Genomic DNA, 17,531 nt, shown 5'->3' with positions numbered 1-17,531 from the left:
TTTTTATCTTTACATTCATCTGTCAGTGGGGAAGTCCACTCATAGTTGTTAAGGACGAGGGCAGCTTGCTTCCCAGCCCGCTGCTTAACAACCAGCTGTTTCTTCACACAGAATTCAAATTGGTTGATTGTTTTTCGACAGATCCAAATTCTAATCATTCTGAAAAGTTGGAATTTTCAGCAAATGAATAAACAAAATATTTCAACTAAATTTGTTACTATTCATTACTATTTCAATCGGAGATTCGGATACATCCGAATCTCCGAATAACCAAAAACGCATTCGAATTTGTATTCGGATGGAATCAAATTGCACATGTCTAGTATGAATGTAAACTGTAAATATATCAACTTTATAATGTATAGTTAATCCTCCTCTTTTCAGATCAGCTATTGGGCCACCGATTACTCATTAAGTGACAGACTCCTTTACCCGCATGTTTTCAGGACCGTTCAGAATGATTATGTCTACTGTTTAGCAATTGCCAAACTAGTGAAATATTTTGGCTGGACCTGGGTAGGAATACTTTTATCAGATGATGATACCGGAGAGAATGAAGTGCAAATTCTGAAGAGACATTTGGCTTCCCACGAGATTTGTGTGGCTTTTGAAAAAAGAATGACTGAAAATTCTGCTACAATAAATCAGTGGACAGACACACTTAGAAAAGTACGATGTAAAGTTTTAATACTTTGTGGTTCCTTCACAAGCAATGCTCAGGGATACCTTAATGAATACTCTCAGATTAATAGAAACAATATTCTTATCCTTCCCCCTGGCTGGACTTTAGATGGAATCATGATAACAACTATTTTCATAGGTTTTATAACAAGTTTGTCTTCACGGTTTTCTGATCCACAAATTACTAGAGATAAAATTATGTTTGATGTCAATTTGCTGTCAAAACACTCACATATTGAACAGCTGATGGATGATCTGATCGTTACATTTTACAATATAACATCAACTCAAAATGGGAAAAATATTTATTTCCAAAATGTTCCCATTTCTAGACAGAACATAATAAGATTCCTTATTTCAGTAATTGACAAAAGTATGTTTTCCAGAGAATCTCTACGAGTGTATATTGCAGTAGAAGCTATGGCTGAAGCTATTCATTTTTTCAACAAGTTTAAACACAGTTTTAACATTATTAGATTTAATCAGGTAAAATTTGTTTGAAATGTATTTGTTGGGTGAGCGCAAGCCAGTGAGGGATTGGCAAAGAGGGTTGGTGGTTAATGAGCTGTTGGTAAGGTAGATGAGTCTAGTAGCAGAACTATAGATGGATAACCTGTGTAGAAGTAGGCCAATGAAGGGGAGGTTGCTATAGTCGAGGTGAGGGATGACAAGGGAAATAGTATCTTGGTGGTGACATTGGAAAGAAGGGGTGTATTCTGTAGATGTTAGGGAGGTTGAGGCAGCAAAATTTGGACAGTGATTGGCTGTGGGGGTCAAAAAGGAGGGGTCAGAGTCCAGGACCACACCTAGCATGCTGACATGAGGGAATGGACTAAAGATTGTGTTATTTATCGCAAAAGAAAAGTTGGGGGAGGGGACATGGGGGAAGGAAATATAAGTTTTTGTAGCTTTCAACATTTGACCATATCTCAAGGCTGCAAAGGTAATTGTTTCTGAGAATTATTCTGCTAGACTTCGTGATCTCATGTCTGAACAGGGAAATTGTATCATTTTCATCATATGTCACTAAGTGCTGGTCCCACTCTGACCAATGTCCGAATAGTAGCTCCACTGAGCAACACCAACCAAACATATCTTTTTATTAGCAGATAACCAGAGCAGGAATAGGATGAAATATGAGCTGTGGGTGGCCCTGTCAGCACAGCCCGGTTCATTGTTAGCCAAACAGTGACTGCATCCTAAAAGAAATTAATGTCTCTTGTAATTAATGATATGCTGCTTGAGCAAATTCCTAAGTGTATGCTTTAACCACTGAACGACCATCCCATAGCAGATTTACTGCTACAGAATCACATGTGTACAGTATACAGTATATATATATTTGTGATTCTGCACTTACGCCTAGTGGGTGCACGTGCTGCTGGCACGCCACTTCTTCTGTTATTAGTCACAGCAAAAGCTGATCAGTGGTTGCTGGCCAATGGATGTCAGCTGGCACCCACCGATCATCAGGAAGACACACAGGATAGAGCTCTGCTATGTAAACAAGGCAGAGCTGCATTCTGAGAGGGGGGAGTGATGGATTTTCTTCCCCTGAAAAGCAGGGAAAGAAAATCCATCACTTCCTACAGTAAATGCACCTAACACAGTACACAAAAACACTGGCTAGACATGCAATTAAAGCTTTGTTTGCCCTACATGTTTATCCCACTTCCCAGCCAGTGTCATTAGTACAGTGACAGTGCATATTTTTAGCACAGATCACTGTATTAGTGTCACTGATTAAGTATTAAAAATGTCAGTTAGTGTCTGATTGTCCATCGCAATATTGCAGTCCTGCTATAAGTCACTGTTTGCCACCATTACTAGTATAAAAAGAACCAAAAAAATACAATTCCAGTGTATATATGCCTTAGTTTGTAGACGCTATAACTTTTGTGCAAACCAATAAATATGCGCTTATTTGGATTTTTTTTACCAAAAATATGTAGCAGAATACATATTGGTCTAAATGTATTTTATTAGATATATTTTATAGCAGAAAGTAAAAAAGATTTTATTTTTTCCAAATTGTTGGTATTTTTTGTTTAGAGCACAAAATATAGAAAAAACCCAGAGGTGATCAATAGGGAAGGTCCCGATGTTCGAGTCGAACGTAAGTTGTTCAGGAAACAAATGAACATATTTTTGTGGCAAATTCGAGATCACAGTAGATTGACGGCTGCTGATTGGCCAAAACATGCACCTGACCTGCATGCTTTGGCCAATCACAGCGCAATCTGCTTTGGGAGCCATGATTGGCCAAAGGCCTTTGGCCAATCGTTGCTCAGGGAGCTAAGTCCAGGCCCCACAATATATAAGGCTGCATACACGGTGTCCGTGTATAGTGTGCATTAATGGAGAGAGATTGAGAACTTGAGCTAGATTAGGTAGGCTAGTTAGTGGCGTGCAGGCAGTATATATATAGTGCAGTCAGTGTAGAATATATATATATATATATATATATATATATATATATATACAGTATCTCACAAAAGTGAGTACACCCCTCAAATTTTTGTAAATATTTTATTATATCTTTTCATGTGACAACACTGAAGAAATGACACTTTGCTACAATGTAAATTAGTGAGTGTACAGCTTGTATAACAGTGTACATTTGCTTTCCCCTCAAAATAACTCAACACACAGCCATTGTCTAAACTGCTGGCAACAAAAGTGAGTACACCCCTAAGTGAAAATGTCCAAATTGGGCCGAAAGTGTCAATATTTTGTGTGGCCACCATTATTTTCCAGCATTGTCTTAACCCTCTTGGTCATGGAGTTCACCAGAGCTTCACAGGTTGCCACTGGATTCCTCTTCCACTCCTCCATGATGACATCACAGAGCTGGTGGATGTTAGAGACCTTGCGCTCTTCCACCTTCTGTTTGAGGATGCCCCACAGATGCTCAATAGGGTTTAAGTCTGAAGACATGCTTGGCCAGTCCATCACCTTTACCCTTAGCTTCTTTAGCAAGGCAGTGGTCATCTTGGAGATGTGTTTGGGGTCATTATCATGTTGGAATACTGCCCTGCAGCCCAGTCTATGAAGGGAGGGTATCATGCTCTGCTTCAGTATGTCACAGTACATGTTGGCATTCATGGTTCCCTCAATGAACTGTAGCTCCCCAGTGCCGGTGGCACTCATGCAGCACCAGACCATGACACTCCCACCACCATGCTTGACTGTAGGCAAGACACACTTGTCTTTGTACTCCTCACCTGGTTGCCACCACACACACTCGACACCATCTGAACCAAATAGGTTTATCTTGGTCTCATCAGACGACAGGACATGGTTCCAATAATCCGTGTCCTTAGTCTGCTTGTCTTCAGCAAACTGTTTTCAGGCTTTCTTGAGCATCATCTTTAGAAGAGGCTTCCTTCTGGGATGACAGCCATGCAGACCAATTTAATGCAGTGTGCGGCATATGGTCTGAGCACTGACAGGCTGACCCCCACCCCTTCAACCTCTGAAGCAATGCTGGCAGCACTCATAAATCTATTTCCCAAAGACAACCTCTGGATATGACGCTGAGCACGTGCACTCAATTCCTTTGGTCGACCATGGTGAGGTCTGCTCTGAGTGGAACCTGTCCTGTTAAACCGCTGTCTGGTCTTGGCCACCATACTACAGCTCAAGGGTCTTGGCAATATTCTTATAGCCTAGACCATCTTTATGTAGAGCAACAATTCTTTTTTTTCAGATCCTCAGAGAGTTCTCATGAGGTGCCATGTTGATCTTCCAGTGACCAGTATGAGAGAGTGAGAGCGATAACACCAAATTTAACACACCTGCTCCCCATTCACGCCTGAGACTTTGTAACACTAATGAGTCACATGACACTGGGAGGTGAAAATGGCTAATTGGTCCCAATTTGGAAATTTTCACTTAGGGGTGTACTCACTTTTGTTGCCAGCAGTTTGGACATTAATGGCTGTGTGTAGAGTTATTTTGAGGGGACAGCAAATTTACATTGCTACAAGCTGTACACTCACTACTAGGGATGAGCCGAACACCCCCCTGTTCGGTTCGCACCAGAACATGTGAACAGGCAAAAAATTTGTTCGAACACGCGAACACCGTTAAAGTCTATGGGACTCGAACATGAATAATCAAAAGTGCTAATTTTAAAGGCTTATATGCAAGTTATTATCATAGAAAGTGTTTGTGGACCTGGGTCCTGCCCAAGGGGACATGGATCGATGCAAAAGAAAGTTTTAAAAACGTCCATTTTTTTCGGGAGCAGTGATTTTAATAATGCTTAAAGTGAAACAATAAAAGTGTAATATTCCTTTAAATTTCATACCTAGGGGTGTCTATAGTATGCCTGTAAAGGGGCGCATGTTTCCCGTGTTTAGAACAGTCTGACAGCAAAATGACATTTCAAAGGAAAAAAAGTCATTTAAAACTACTAGCGGCTATTGATGAATTGTCGGTCCGACAATACACATAAAAGTTCATTGATAAAAACGGCATGGGAATTCCCCACAGGGGAACCCTGAACCAAAATTTAGATTTCAGAGGTTTCTCTGCGTTGTAGCTGCAGGTCAGTGAGCAGGGAGAGGGGGGGAGAGTGGGAGGTGTAGTAAGGAGAAGGAGAAAATCCATGTTCAGAACGCAATGCATCTGCGAATCAGATGAGTTCCCATAGAAGATAATGGGCTCGTAATTCGCACCGCAATGCCCAGAAAACGCACACTTTTTTGTGCAATGCGCAGTGCGAATGCAACGCACATATGTGAACAAGATGCATTCATATGAATGCATTTTAAAGTGTCCTGCGAATTGGATGCAGTGTAAGCCCCATCTAATTCACATAGGTGTGATCTTCCTCCGCAGTGTTTTCTTCCCTTCTTCGTTCTCGGGCTGCTCCGCATCCATGATGGGAGACTCCCGCTGTGTGACGCTTCTTGTCTTCTGATACTTCTTAAATAACGGAGGGCGTGGGCCACCCGGTGACCCCACCCCCTCTGACACACGGGGACTTGACGGGAACTCATGTAACTGGATGCCTCGCCCCCTCTGACATCACGGGGAAACCCATAGGGAAGTTTCCGTCAAGTCCCCGTGTGTCAGAGGGGGCAGGGTCACCGGGCGGCCCCACCCTCTGTTATTTAAAAAGTGTCAGAAGACGAGAAGCGTCACACAGTTGGGGCCTCCCATCATGGATGTTGAGAGGCCCAAGAACGAAGAAGGGAAGAAGATGCCGCGGAGGGAGATGCCGGACGAAAACACCAGAGCAAGAAGCAGAGGATCGGAGGAAGCACCAGAGGAAGAAGAAGATGCAGGAAGAAACCAAAAGAAGATAGAAGAAAGAAGAAAGAAGAAAGAAGAAGACTTTAAATAAAGGAATTGTCAAAAACTGTCTCTTGTAATTTTTAACATTTTTGACACTTTTTTGTGAAATGGTAAGGGGGTACTTTTGTACCCCCTTACCATTTCACACAGGGGGGGCCGGCATCTGGGGGTCCCCTTGTTAAAGGGGGCTTCCAGATTCCGATAAGCCCCCGCCTGCAGACCCCCACAACCACCGGGCAAGGGTTGTGGGGATGAGGCCCTTGTCCCCATCAACATGGGGACAAGGTGCTTTGAGGGGGACCCCAAAGCACCCTCCCAATGTTGAGGGCATGTGGTCTGGTATGTTTCAGGGGGCGCGCTCTCTCGTCCCCCCCTCTTTTCCTGTGGCCTGCCAGGTTGCGTGCTCGGATAAGGGTCTGGTACGGATTTTTGGGGGGACCCCACTCAATTCTTTAAAAATTTTGGCACGGGGTTCCCCTTAAAATCCATACCAGACCTGAAGGGTCTGGTATGGATTTTGAGGGGGACCCCCATGCCATTTTTTTTTAAATTTTGCCTTTTTTTCTTTTTAAATGTCATTTTGCTGTCAGACTGTTCTAAACACAGGAAACATGTGTTCTAAACACGGAAAACAGGCATACTATAGACACCCCCCAGGTACGAAATTTAAAGGAATATTACACTTTTATTGTTTCACATTAAGCATTATTAAAATCACTGCTATCGAAAAAACGGCCGTTTTTAAAACTTTTTTTGCATTGATTTATGTCCCATGGGGCAGGACCCAGGTCCCTAAACACTTTTTATGACAATACAGTCAGTGCAAGGTATATAATAGTGAACTGAAATGTCACAGCAGGGGGGAAGAAACAGCACCTATTTCTCTGTGTGTCAGCTTTTAATCTTACTGAAAAAAGATAAGAGGATTGCTCAAAGCTGGATTAACTTTTTGTGGCAAGAATGGGCACAGATGACATGAAATCCTCTACTCTACAAGTTAGGAGTCTTCATTAAAAAAATTTTTTTGGGGTTTACATACTTTAACCACTTGCCGACCAGCTGCCGTCATTATACTGCAGCAGGTAGGCTCGTTCCCAAAAAATCACCATAGGTTTATGTCGGCGGCTTTAAGGTCAATAGCAGGCCATGTCCGCCGGCCACCCGCGATCGCTGGCACGAGAGCCAGAACGGGGATTTGTGTGTGTAAACACACAAATTCTCATTCTGACAGGAGAGGAGAAACAGATCGTCTGTTCCTAGTAATTAGGAACAGCGATCTGTCTCCTCCTCTAGTCAGTTCCATCCCCCCACAGTTAGAAACATACATGAGGGAACACATTTAACACCTTGATCTGACCCTAGTTTTAACCCCTTCCCTACCAGTGACATTTACACAGTAATCAGTGCATTTTTATAGCACTGATCGCTGTATAAATGTCAATGGTCCCAAAAATGTGTCAAAAGTGTCCGATCTGTCCGCGGCAATGTCACAGTCCTGCTAAAAATTGCAGATCCCCATAAAAATGCTATTAAAATGCCATAAATCTATTCCCAATTTGTAGATGCTATAAGTTTAGTGCAAACCAATCAATATAACCACTTGCCGACCGCCTCACGCATATATACGTGAGCAGGTCGGCACGGGCAGGCAAAATCACGTACCTGATACGTGATGCCTTCCCGCGGGCGGGGGGTCCGATCGGACCCCCCCCCGGTGCCCTGAGTGGTCGGCTCTTGTTCGCGGGCGATTAGGGGTCAGGGGGAGGCCATCCATTGATGGCCACCCCCTCCCGATCGCTCCCACGAATCAAATGCTTCCTCTCCCTCTGTAATGTAAACAGAGGGAGAGGAAGTGATGTAATCTCTCCTGGAGCCGGTCTTTTTGATCCGACGCCGAGGAGAGAAGACATCCAAGTAAGTGCACCAACACCACACACTCAGTAGAACACGCAGGCACACTTGTCACCCCCCTGTCACCCCCCGATCACCCCCCAATCACCCCCCTGTACCCCCTGTCACTCTGACACCAATAGCAGTGTTTTTTTTTTTTTTGCATTGGTGTCAGTTTGTCAGTTATAAGTGTTAGGGCAGTTAGGTTAGCCCCCTTTAGGTCTAGGGTACCCCCCCTTAGGTCCAGGGTACCCCCTAACCCCCCCTAATAAAAGTTAACCCCTTGATTACCCCCCGTCACCAGTGTCGCTAAGCGATCGTTTTTCTGATCGCTGTATTAGTGACACAGGTGACGCTAGTTTAGGGAGGTAAGTATATAGGTTCGCTGTCAGTGTTTTATAGCGACAGGGACCCCCATATACTACCTGCTAAAGGTTTTAACCCCCTGATTGCCCCCTAGTTAACCCTTTCACCAGCAATCACCGTATAAGTGTTACGGGTGACGCTGGTTAGATAGTTTGTTTTTTGTAGTTTATTACAGTTTATTACAGTTTATTATAGTTTTAGGGCACCCGCCGTTTATTACCTTATAAAGGTTTAACCCCCTAATTGCCCGGCGGTGATAGAAGTTAAGTTTTTAGGATCAGATAAGGTCTGCGTCGCCCCAGGCAGCGTCAGGTTAGCGCCAGTACCGCTAAAACCCACGCACGCAGCATACACCTCCCTTAGTGCTATAGTATCTGAACGGATCGATATCTGATCCGATCAGATCTATACTCCCCAGCAGTTTAGGGTTCCCTGAAACGCAGTGTTAGCGGGATCAGCCCAGATACCTGCTAGCACCTGCGTTTTGCTCCTCGGCCCAGCCCAGCCCAGCCCACCCAAGTGCAGTATCGATCGATTACTGACACTTACAAAACACTAAGCACACATAACTGCAGCGGTCGCAGAGTCAGGCCTGATCCCTGCGATCGCTAACAGTTTTTTGGTAGCGTTTTGAATCAGTCGCTGACAGTCGGGAGCTTTTTTGCCTGTGAGTCTCACTAGTGTACCCCTAAATTTAGAGGCCAAAATGGCAAATCGAAGGTACACTAGTGAAGAGGCCTACAGGATTCTGAGCATGACAGATAGTGAAGAGGAAGTCACTCATCTGTCAAGTTCAGGCTCAGAATACGATCCTGTAGAGGACAGCGGCTCCATGACAGATAGCTCTGACGACGGAGTTGTGGTCCCTGCTAAGGTCAGGCGTACCAGACCCCGAACTTATGCTGTCCTTGAAGTGCAAGAACCGCAGGGCTCTCGTATGGAGCAGAGAGGTACTAGCGCCGCTACTCCTTCTGGTGAACTGGCAAGCACCAGCGGCCTAGTACACCCTGGTCGTACATCCAGCACTGCAGTATCACGTGGTGACGTGGCGAGTCCCATAAGTGCAGTTCAAGCTGGCGAGGTGGCAAGCACTAGTAGTGTCCCGCTGCCACCAAGAAGACGAACACAGGCCCGTCGTGCCCATAGTGCCCTTCCTGCTGCATTGGCCAATCCGAATTGGGTACCCACCACTTCTGCAGCACCCGTACTTCCCCCTTTCACTGGCCAACCCGGAATTCAGGTGGAAACAGTTGACTTTACGCCACTGGATTTTTATTCGCTGTTTTTCACCGAAGATCTCTATAGATCTATTGTGGACCAAAGCAATTTATACGCTGGTCAATACATCGCCACTATGCCCCAGTCCACCCTTGCCAGAGATTGGAGACCAATTACGGTCTCCGAATTTAAGATCTTTCTGGGCCTTTCCCTCCTCATGGGGTTGAATAAAAAGAGTGAGTTGCGGTCATATTGGTCCACTGACCCAATTTACCATTCACCCTTGTTCTCTGCTTCCATGGCCAGGGCACGATACGAGCAGATTTTGCGGTTCATGCACTTCAACGACAATGAACTCTGTCGTCCTCGTGGAGACCCTGAATACGATCGGCTCTACAAAATTCGGCCCCTCGTAAACCACTTCAACCAACGTTTTGCAGACTTGTTTACCCCCCATCAAGTTGTCTGCGTTGATGAGTCCCTGATTAAATTTTCTGGCCGCTTGTCATTCAAACAGTACCTTCCCAGCAAGCGTGCCAGATACGGGGTCAAGATGTATAAGCTCTGTGACAGGGCCACAGGCTATACATGTAGATTTATGGTTTACGAGGGAAAAGATAGTCACGTAGAGCCGACAAACTGCCCTGACTACATAGGAAGCGCTGGCAAGATAGTGTGGGACTTGGTGTCACCCTTATTCGGAAAGGGGTACCACTTGTACGTGGACAATTATTATACGAGCGTGCCACTTTTTAGCCACCTTTTTGATCATCAGATTGGAGCATGTGGCACCGTGCGACCTAATCGCCGGGGCTTTCCCCAGCGGCTTGTAGATTCCCGTCTTAGGCTGGGGGAGAGAGCCTGCTTGAAGTATAATAATTTGCTCGCTATGAAGTGGAGGCATAAGAAGAATGTTTTCGTTCTCACCTCCCTTCATGCAGACACGATGGTCCAAATTCCTACGGCGACTGGTGTTGTGGAGAAACCCCTCTGTGTCCACGAATATAACCTTAATATGGGAGGGGTGGACCTCAACGACCAGTTGTTGGCGCCGTACCTAATTGCCCGTAAGGCCAGACGCTGGTACAAAAAAGTGTCTGTTTATTTATTTCAATTGGCTTTGCTGAATGCTTATGTGCTATACAGAGCTTCAGGACGGACTGGATCCTTCCTTAAATTCCAGGAAGAGATCGTCAGAGCCCTTCTGTATCCAGACGGTGCTCCACCTCACCTTCCCCAACCAAATGCAGTAAGCCGGCTGCATGAGAGGCATTTTCTTTATGCCCTCCCGAGTACCCCTACCCAACGAACCCCCCAAAAAAGATGTCGTGTCTGCAGCAAGCGCGGATTTAGGCGTGACACCCGGTATTGTTGTCCCCTCTGTCCTGGCAATCCTGGTCTTTGCATTGGTGAATGTTTTGAACGCTACCATACACTAGTGGAGTATTAGCGTAGGGTACAGCACTGCACAGACTAGGCACACTTCCACAGGGTCTCCCAAGATGCTGTCGCATTTTGAGAGACCCAATCCTGGTACCAGTTAAAAAAGTTAAAGTTACAAAAAAAAGTGTAAAAAAAACAAAAAAAAGTAAAAAAAAGAAAAAAACACAAAAAAAATATAAAATAAAAAAACCAAAAATAGTTGTTGTTTTATTGTTCTCTCTCTATTCTCTCTCTATTGTTCTGCATTCTATACTGCAATGTTTTATTGTTATGTTTTTATCATGTTTGCTTTATAGGTATGCAATTTTTTTATACTTTGTTTTTTTTTATTGTTAACCACCTTTGTGTTTTCAGGTACGCCATTCAGCTGCAGAGCGGATTTATTTATCTTGACAGCAACAGCGTTTGCTCCCACGATACATAAAGCCGCGACTCCAGCGCTGTCGGAGGTGATTTCACCACCACAGTTACATACTTCAGCATATATGCCGAAGCGTGGGGGCAGCAGTGGGTGGAGGAGCGATTTGCTCCTGCCTTTTGCGGGAGGATGCCCCCATGCTTCGGCATATATATTTTTTAGGTAGGCACAGGTTGCGTTAAATGTTTTATTTTTTACTATGTTTTTTTTGTATTTTGCTTTGCAGGTATGGTAAGTATTACTGTTATACTGTAATGTTACTTTGTTTTTTTGTTAACCATCATTTGCTTAGCAGGTACGCCATTCAGCTGCAGAGCGGATTTATTTATCTTGACAGCAACAGCGTTTGCTCCCACGATACATAAAGCCGCGACTCCAGCGCTGTCGGAGGTGATTTCACCACCACAGTTACATACTTCAGCATATATGCCGAAGCGTGGGGGCAGCAGTGGGTGGAGGAGCGATTTGCTCCTGCCTTTTGCGGGAGGATGCCCCCATGCTTCGGCATATATATTTTTTAGGTAGGCACAGGTTGCGTTAAATGTTTTATTTTTTACTATGTTTTTTTTGTATTTTGCTTTGCAGGTATGGTAAGTATTACTGTTATACTGTAATGTTACTTTGTTTTTTTGTTAACCATCATTTGCTTAGCAGGTACGCCATTCAGCTGCAGAGCGGATTTATTTATCTTGACAGCAACAGCGTTTGCTCCCACGATACATAAAGCCGCGACTCCAGCGCTGTCGGAGGTGATTTCACCACCACAGTTACATACTTCAGCATATATGCCGAAGCATGGGGGCAGCAGTGGGTGGAGGAGCGATTTGCTCCTGCCTTTTGCGGGAGGATGCCCCCATGCTTCGGCATATATATACGGTGCATGTATGCCCATCATTAGAAGTGGGTGGATGAAGGGAGGTATTCTAATGGTGGGCATACCCACCGATCAATATCTTTTTTTCGTTCAGCCCACAGGCTGCATGAAAAAAAAGTTTACAATGTATGCCCAACAAGGACCAGCAACGTACTGGTATGTTGCTGGACTTTGAGTGGTTATACCAGAATGATGCCTGCAGGTTTAGGTATCATCTTGGTATCATTCTTTTCAGCCAGTGGTCGGCTTTCTTGTAAAAGCAATCCTAGCGGCTAATTAGCCTCTAGACTGCTTTTACAAGCAGTGGGAGGGAATGCCCCCCCCCCCCCACACCGTCGTCCATGTTTTTCTCTGGCTCTCCTGTCCCAACAGGGAACTTGAGAATGCAGCCGGTGATTCAGCCAGCTGACCATAGAGCTGATCAGAGACCAGAATGGCTCCAAACATCTCTATGGCCTAAGAAACTGGAAGCTACAAGCATTTCATGACTTAGATTTCGCCGGATGTAAACAGCGCCATTGGGAAATTGGGAAAGCATTTTATGACACCGATCTTGGTGTGGTCAGATGCTTTGAGGGCAGAGGAGAGATCTAGGGTCTAATAGACCCCAATTTTTTCTAAAAAGAGTACCTGTCACTACCTATTGCTATCATGGGGGATATTTACATTCCCTGAGATAACAATAAAAATGATAAAAAAAAAATAAAAATGAAAGGAACAGTTTAAAAATAAGATAAAAAAGCAAAAAAAATAATAAAAAAAAAAAAAAAAAAAAAAAAAAAAAGCACCCCTGCGCCCCCCCTGCTCTCGCACAAAGGCGAACGCAAGCGTCGGTCTGGCGTCATATGTAAACAGCAATTGCACCATGCATGTGAGGTATCACCGCGAAGGTCAGATCGAGGGCAGTAATTTTAGCAGTAGACCTCCTCTGTAAATCTAAAGTGGTAACCTGTAAAGGCTTTTAAGGGCTTTTAAAAATGTATTTAGTTTGTCGCCACTGCACGTTTGTGCGCAATTTTAAAGCATGTCATGTTTGGTATCCATGTACTCGGCCTAAGATCATCTTTTTTATTTCATCAAACATTTTGACAAAATAGTGTGTTTTAGTGTATTAAAATTTAAAAAAGTGTGTTTTTTCCCCAAAAAATGCGTTTGAAAAATCGCTGCGCAAATACTGTGTGAAAAAAAAAAATGAAACACCCACCATTTTAATCTGTAGGGCATTTGCTTTAAAAAAATATATAATGTCTGAGGGTTCAAAGTAATTTTTTTGCAAAAAAAAATAATTTTTTCATGTAAACAATAAGTGTCAGAAAGGGCTTTGTCTTCAAGTGGTTAGAAGAGTGGTCGATGTGTGACATAAGCTTCTAAATGTTGTGCATAAAATGCCAGGACAGTTCAAAACCCCCCCAAATGACCCCATTTTGGAAAGTAGACACCCCAAGCTATTTGCTGAGAGGCATGTCGAGTCCATTGAATATTTTATATTGTGACACAAGTTGCGGGAAAAAGACAAATTTTTTTTTTTTTTTTTTTTTTTTGCACAAAGTTGTCACTAAATGATATATTGCTCAAACATGCCATGGGAATATGTGAAATTGCACCCCAAAATACATTCTGTTGCTTCTCCTGAGTACGGGGATACCACATGTGTGAGACTTTTTGGGAGCCTAGCCACGTACGGGACCCCGAAAACCAAGCCCCGCCTTCAGGCTTTCTAAGGGCGTAAATTTTTGATTTCACTCTTCACTGCCTATCACAGTTTCGGAGGCCATGGAATGCCCAGATGGCACAACCCCCCCCCAAATGACCCCATTTTGGAAAACAGACACCCAAAGCTATTTGCTGAGAGGTATAGTGAGTATTTTGCAGACCTCACTTTTTGTCACAAAGTTTTGAAAATTGAAAAAAGAAAAAAAAAATACGTTTTTCTTGCCTTTCTTCATTTTCAAAAACAAATGAGAGCTGCAAAATACTCACCATGCCTCTCAGCAAATAGCTTGGGGTGTCTACTTTCCAAAATGGGGTCATTTGGGGGGGTTTTGTGCCATCTTGGCATTTTATGGCCTTCAAAAGTGTGATAGGTAGTGAGGAGTAAAATCAAAAATGTATGCCCTTAGAAATCCTGAAGGCGGTGCTTGGTTTTCGGGGCCCCGTACGCGGCTAGGCTCCCAAAAAGTCCCACACATGTGGTATCCCCGTACTCAGGAGAAGCAGCAGAATATATTTTGGGGTGTAATTCCACATATGCCCATGGCATGTTTGAACAATATATCATTTAGTGACAACTTTGTGCAAAAAAAAATAAAAAAAAAAAAAAATTGTCACTTTCCCGCAACTTGTGTCAAAATATAAAATATTCCATGGACTCAACATGCCTCTCAGCAAATAGCTTGGGGTGTCTACTTTCCAAAATGGGGTCAATTGGGGGGGGTTTGTGCCATCTGGGCATTTTATGGCCTTCAAAAATGTGATAGGTAGTGGGGAGTGAAATTACAACTTTACACCCTTAGAAATCCTGAAGGCGGTGCTGGGTTTTCGGGGCCCCGTACGCAGCTAGGCTCCCAAAAAGTCCCACACATGTGGTATCCCCGTACTCAGGAGAATCAGCAGAATGTATTTTGGGGTGCAATTCCACATATGCCCATGGCCTGTGTGAGCAATATATCATTTAGTGACAACTTTGTGCAAAAAAAAAAAAAAATTCTCACATTCCCGCAACTTGTGTCAAAAAATAAAATATTCCATGGACTCAACATGCCTCTCAGCAAATAGCTTGGGGTGTCTACTTTCCAAAATGGGGTCATTTGGGGGGCTTTTGTGCCATCTTGGCATTTTATGGCCTTCAAAACTGTGATAGGTAGTGAGAAGTGAAATCAAAAATTTATGCCCTTAGAAATCCTGAAGGCGGTGCTTGGTTTTCGGGGCCCCGTACGCGGCTAGGCTCCCAAAAAGTCCCACACATGTGGTATCCCCGTACTCAGGAGAAGCAGCAGAATATATTTTGGGGTGCAATTCCACATATGCCCATGGCATGTTTGAGCAATATATCATTTAGTGACAACTTTGTGCAAAAAAAAAAAAAAAAAAAAAAAAATTGTCACTTTCCAGCAACTTGTGTCAAAATACAAAATATTCCATGGACTCAACATGCCTCTCAGCAAATAGCTTGGGGTGTCTACTTTCCAAAATGGGGTCATTTGGGGGGGTTTTGTGCCATCTTGGCATTTTATGGCCTTCAAAACTCTGATAGGTAGTGAGGAGTGAAATGAAAAATTTATGCCCTTAGAAATCCTAAAGGCGGTGATTGGTTTTCGGGGCCCCGTACGCGGCTAGGCTCCCAAAAAGTCCCACACATGTGGTATCCCCATACTCAGGAGAAGCAGCTAAATGTATTTTGGGGTACAATTCCACATATGCCCATGGCCTGTGTGAGCAATATATCATTTAGTGACAACTTTGTGCAAAAAAAAAAAAAATTGTCACATTCCCACAACTTGTGTCAAAAAATAAAATATTCCATGGACTCAACATACCTCTCAGCAAATAGCTTGGGGTGTCTACTTTCCAAAATGGGGTCATTTGGGGGTGTTTTGTGCCATCTTGGCATTTTATGGCCTTCAAAACTGTGATAGGTAGTGAGGAGTGTAATCAAAAATCTATGCCCTTAGAAATCCTGAAGGCGGTGCTTGGTTTTCGGGGCCCCATACGCGGCTAGGCTCCCAAAAAGTCCCACACATGTGGTATCCCCGTACTCAGGAGAAGCAGCTGAATGTATTTTGGGGTGCAATTCCACATATGCCCATGGCCTGTGTGAGCAATATATCATTTAGTGACAACTTTTTGTAAATTTTTTTTTTTTTTTTTTTTTTTGTCATTATTCAATCACCTGGGACAAAAAAAATAAATATTCAATGGGTTCAACATGCCTCTCAGCAATTTCCTTGGGGTGTCTACTTTCCAAAATGGGGTCATTTGGGGGGGTTTTGTACTGCCCTGCCATTTTAGCACCTCAAGAAATGACATAGGCAGTCATAAACTAAAAGCTGTGTAAATTCCAGAAAATGTACCCTAGTTTGTAGGCGCTATAACTTTTGCGCAAACCAATAAATATACGCTTATTGACTTTTTTTTTACCAAAGACATGTGGCCGAATACATTTTGGCCTAAATGTATGACTAAAATTGAGTTTATTGGATTTTTTTTATAACAAAAAGTAGAAAATATCATTTTTTTTCAAAATTTTCGGTCTTTTTCCGTTTATAGCGCAAAAAATAAAAATGGCAGAGGTGATCAAATACCATCAAAAGAAAGCTCTATTTGTGGGAAGAAAAGGACGCAAATTTCGTTTGGGTACACCATTGCATGACCGCGCAATTAGCAGTTAAAGCGACGCAGTGCCAAATTGTAAAAAGTGCTCTGGTCAGGAAGGGGGTAAATCCTTCCGGGGCTGAAGTGGATAAGCTTATTGAGATTTTTTTTAACAAAATATGTAGAAGAATATATCAGCCCAAACTGATGAAGAAATTTTTTTTTTTTAATTTTTTGGGGGGATATTAACTATAGCAAAATTTATAAAATATTGATTTTTTTTTTCAAAATTGTCGCTCTTTTTTTATTTATAACGCAAAAAATAAAAAACGCAGAGGTGATCAAATACCACCAAAAGAAAGCTCTATTTGTGGGGAAAAAGGACGTCAATTTTTTTTTGGTACAGCATTGCACGACCGCGCGATTGTCAGTTAAAACAACGCAGTGTCGTATCGCCAAAAAATGGCCTAAGTGGAAAAATCTTCTGGGGCTGAAGTGGTTAAACTGCTTTCAATAATCACAGGGCTAACCATAAAACCTAATCCTGAACTTGCTTTTCTTAATATAGGAACAGAGAAAGTACCCACTGACCTAGGGACTAATATTACATGTTTTGTTTGCAGCTAGGCTAGTGAAAAGGCTATGAATATAGCATACGGCTTATATTCTGTTTTAAGCTGACAAGTTCCATAAGTCTTCGACAACTTAGGAAGCATAATCAGAACAAACTTAGATAATTGGAATGCTCAATAGCAGTGGCGGCTGGTGTTCATTTTTTTGGAGGTGGGTGGGCAGCAAACAAACCTGGCCCTCCCACTCACACTACCCCCCCACCCCACCCCCGACACTCGATCAATCGAACAAAGGGGAAGTCGACAATCTATGGCCTTATCTTATCCTTAGCTGTCAATCTGGGCGGCCTCATCTTGATGTTGCTGCAGTAGAGGTGCGGGGAGTACCCACTGACCTAGGGACTAATATTACATGTTTTGTTTGCAGCTAGGCTAGTGAAAAGGCTATGAATAT

At 43.3% G+C, this 17,531-nt stretch overlaps 1 protein-coding gene across 1 annotated transcript in view; it reads left to right on the top strand.

Moving 5' to 3' along the window:
- LOC141140741 (vomeronasal type-2 receptor 26-like) overlaps positions 1–17,531 on the top strand; it is a 193,385-nt gene that overhangs the window by 92,524 nt on the left and 83,330 nt on the right. Inside the window, exon 3 of the mRNA XM_073628243.1 lies at positions 385–1,167. Within this exon, the coding sequence (XP_073484344.1) occupies positions 385–1,167 (783 nt within the window). The remainder of the gene's footprint in view (positions 1–384; positions 1,168–17,531) is intronic.

Source organism: Aquarana catesbeiana, linkage group LG01 (genome assembly GCF_042186555.1).
Source record: "Aquarana catesbeiana isolate 2022-GZ linkage group LG01, ASM4218655v1, whole genome shotgun sequence".
NCBI lineage: Eukaryota > Metazoa > Chordata > Amphibia > Anura > Ranidae > Aquarana > Aquarana catesbeiana.
Note: the sequence above shows the minus strand (reverse complement) of the source record. Positions and strands in the feature narration are given on the sequence as shown.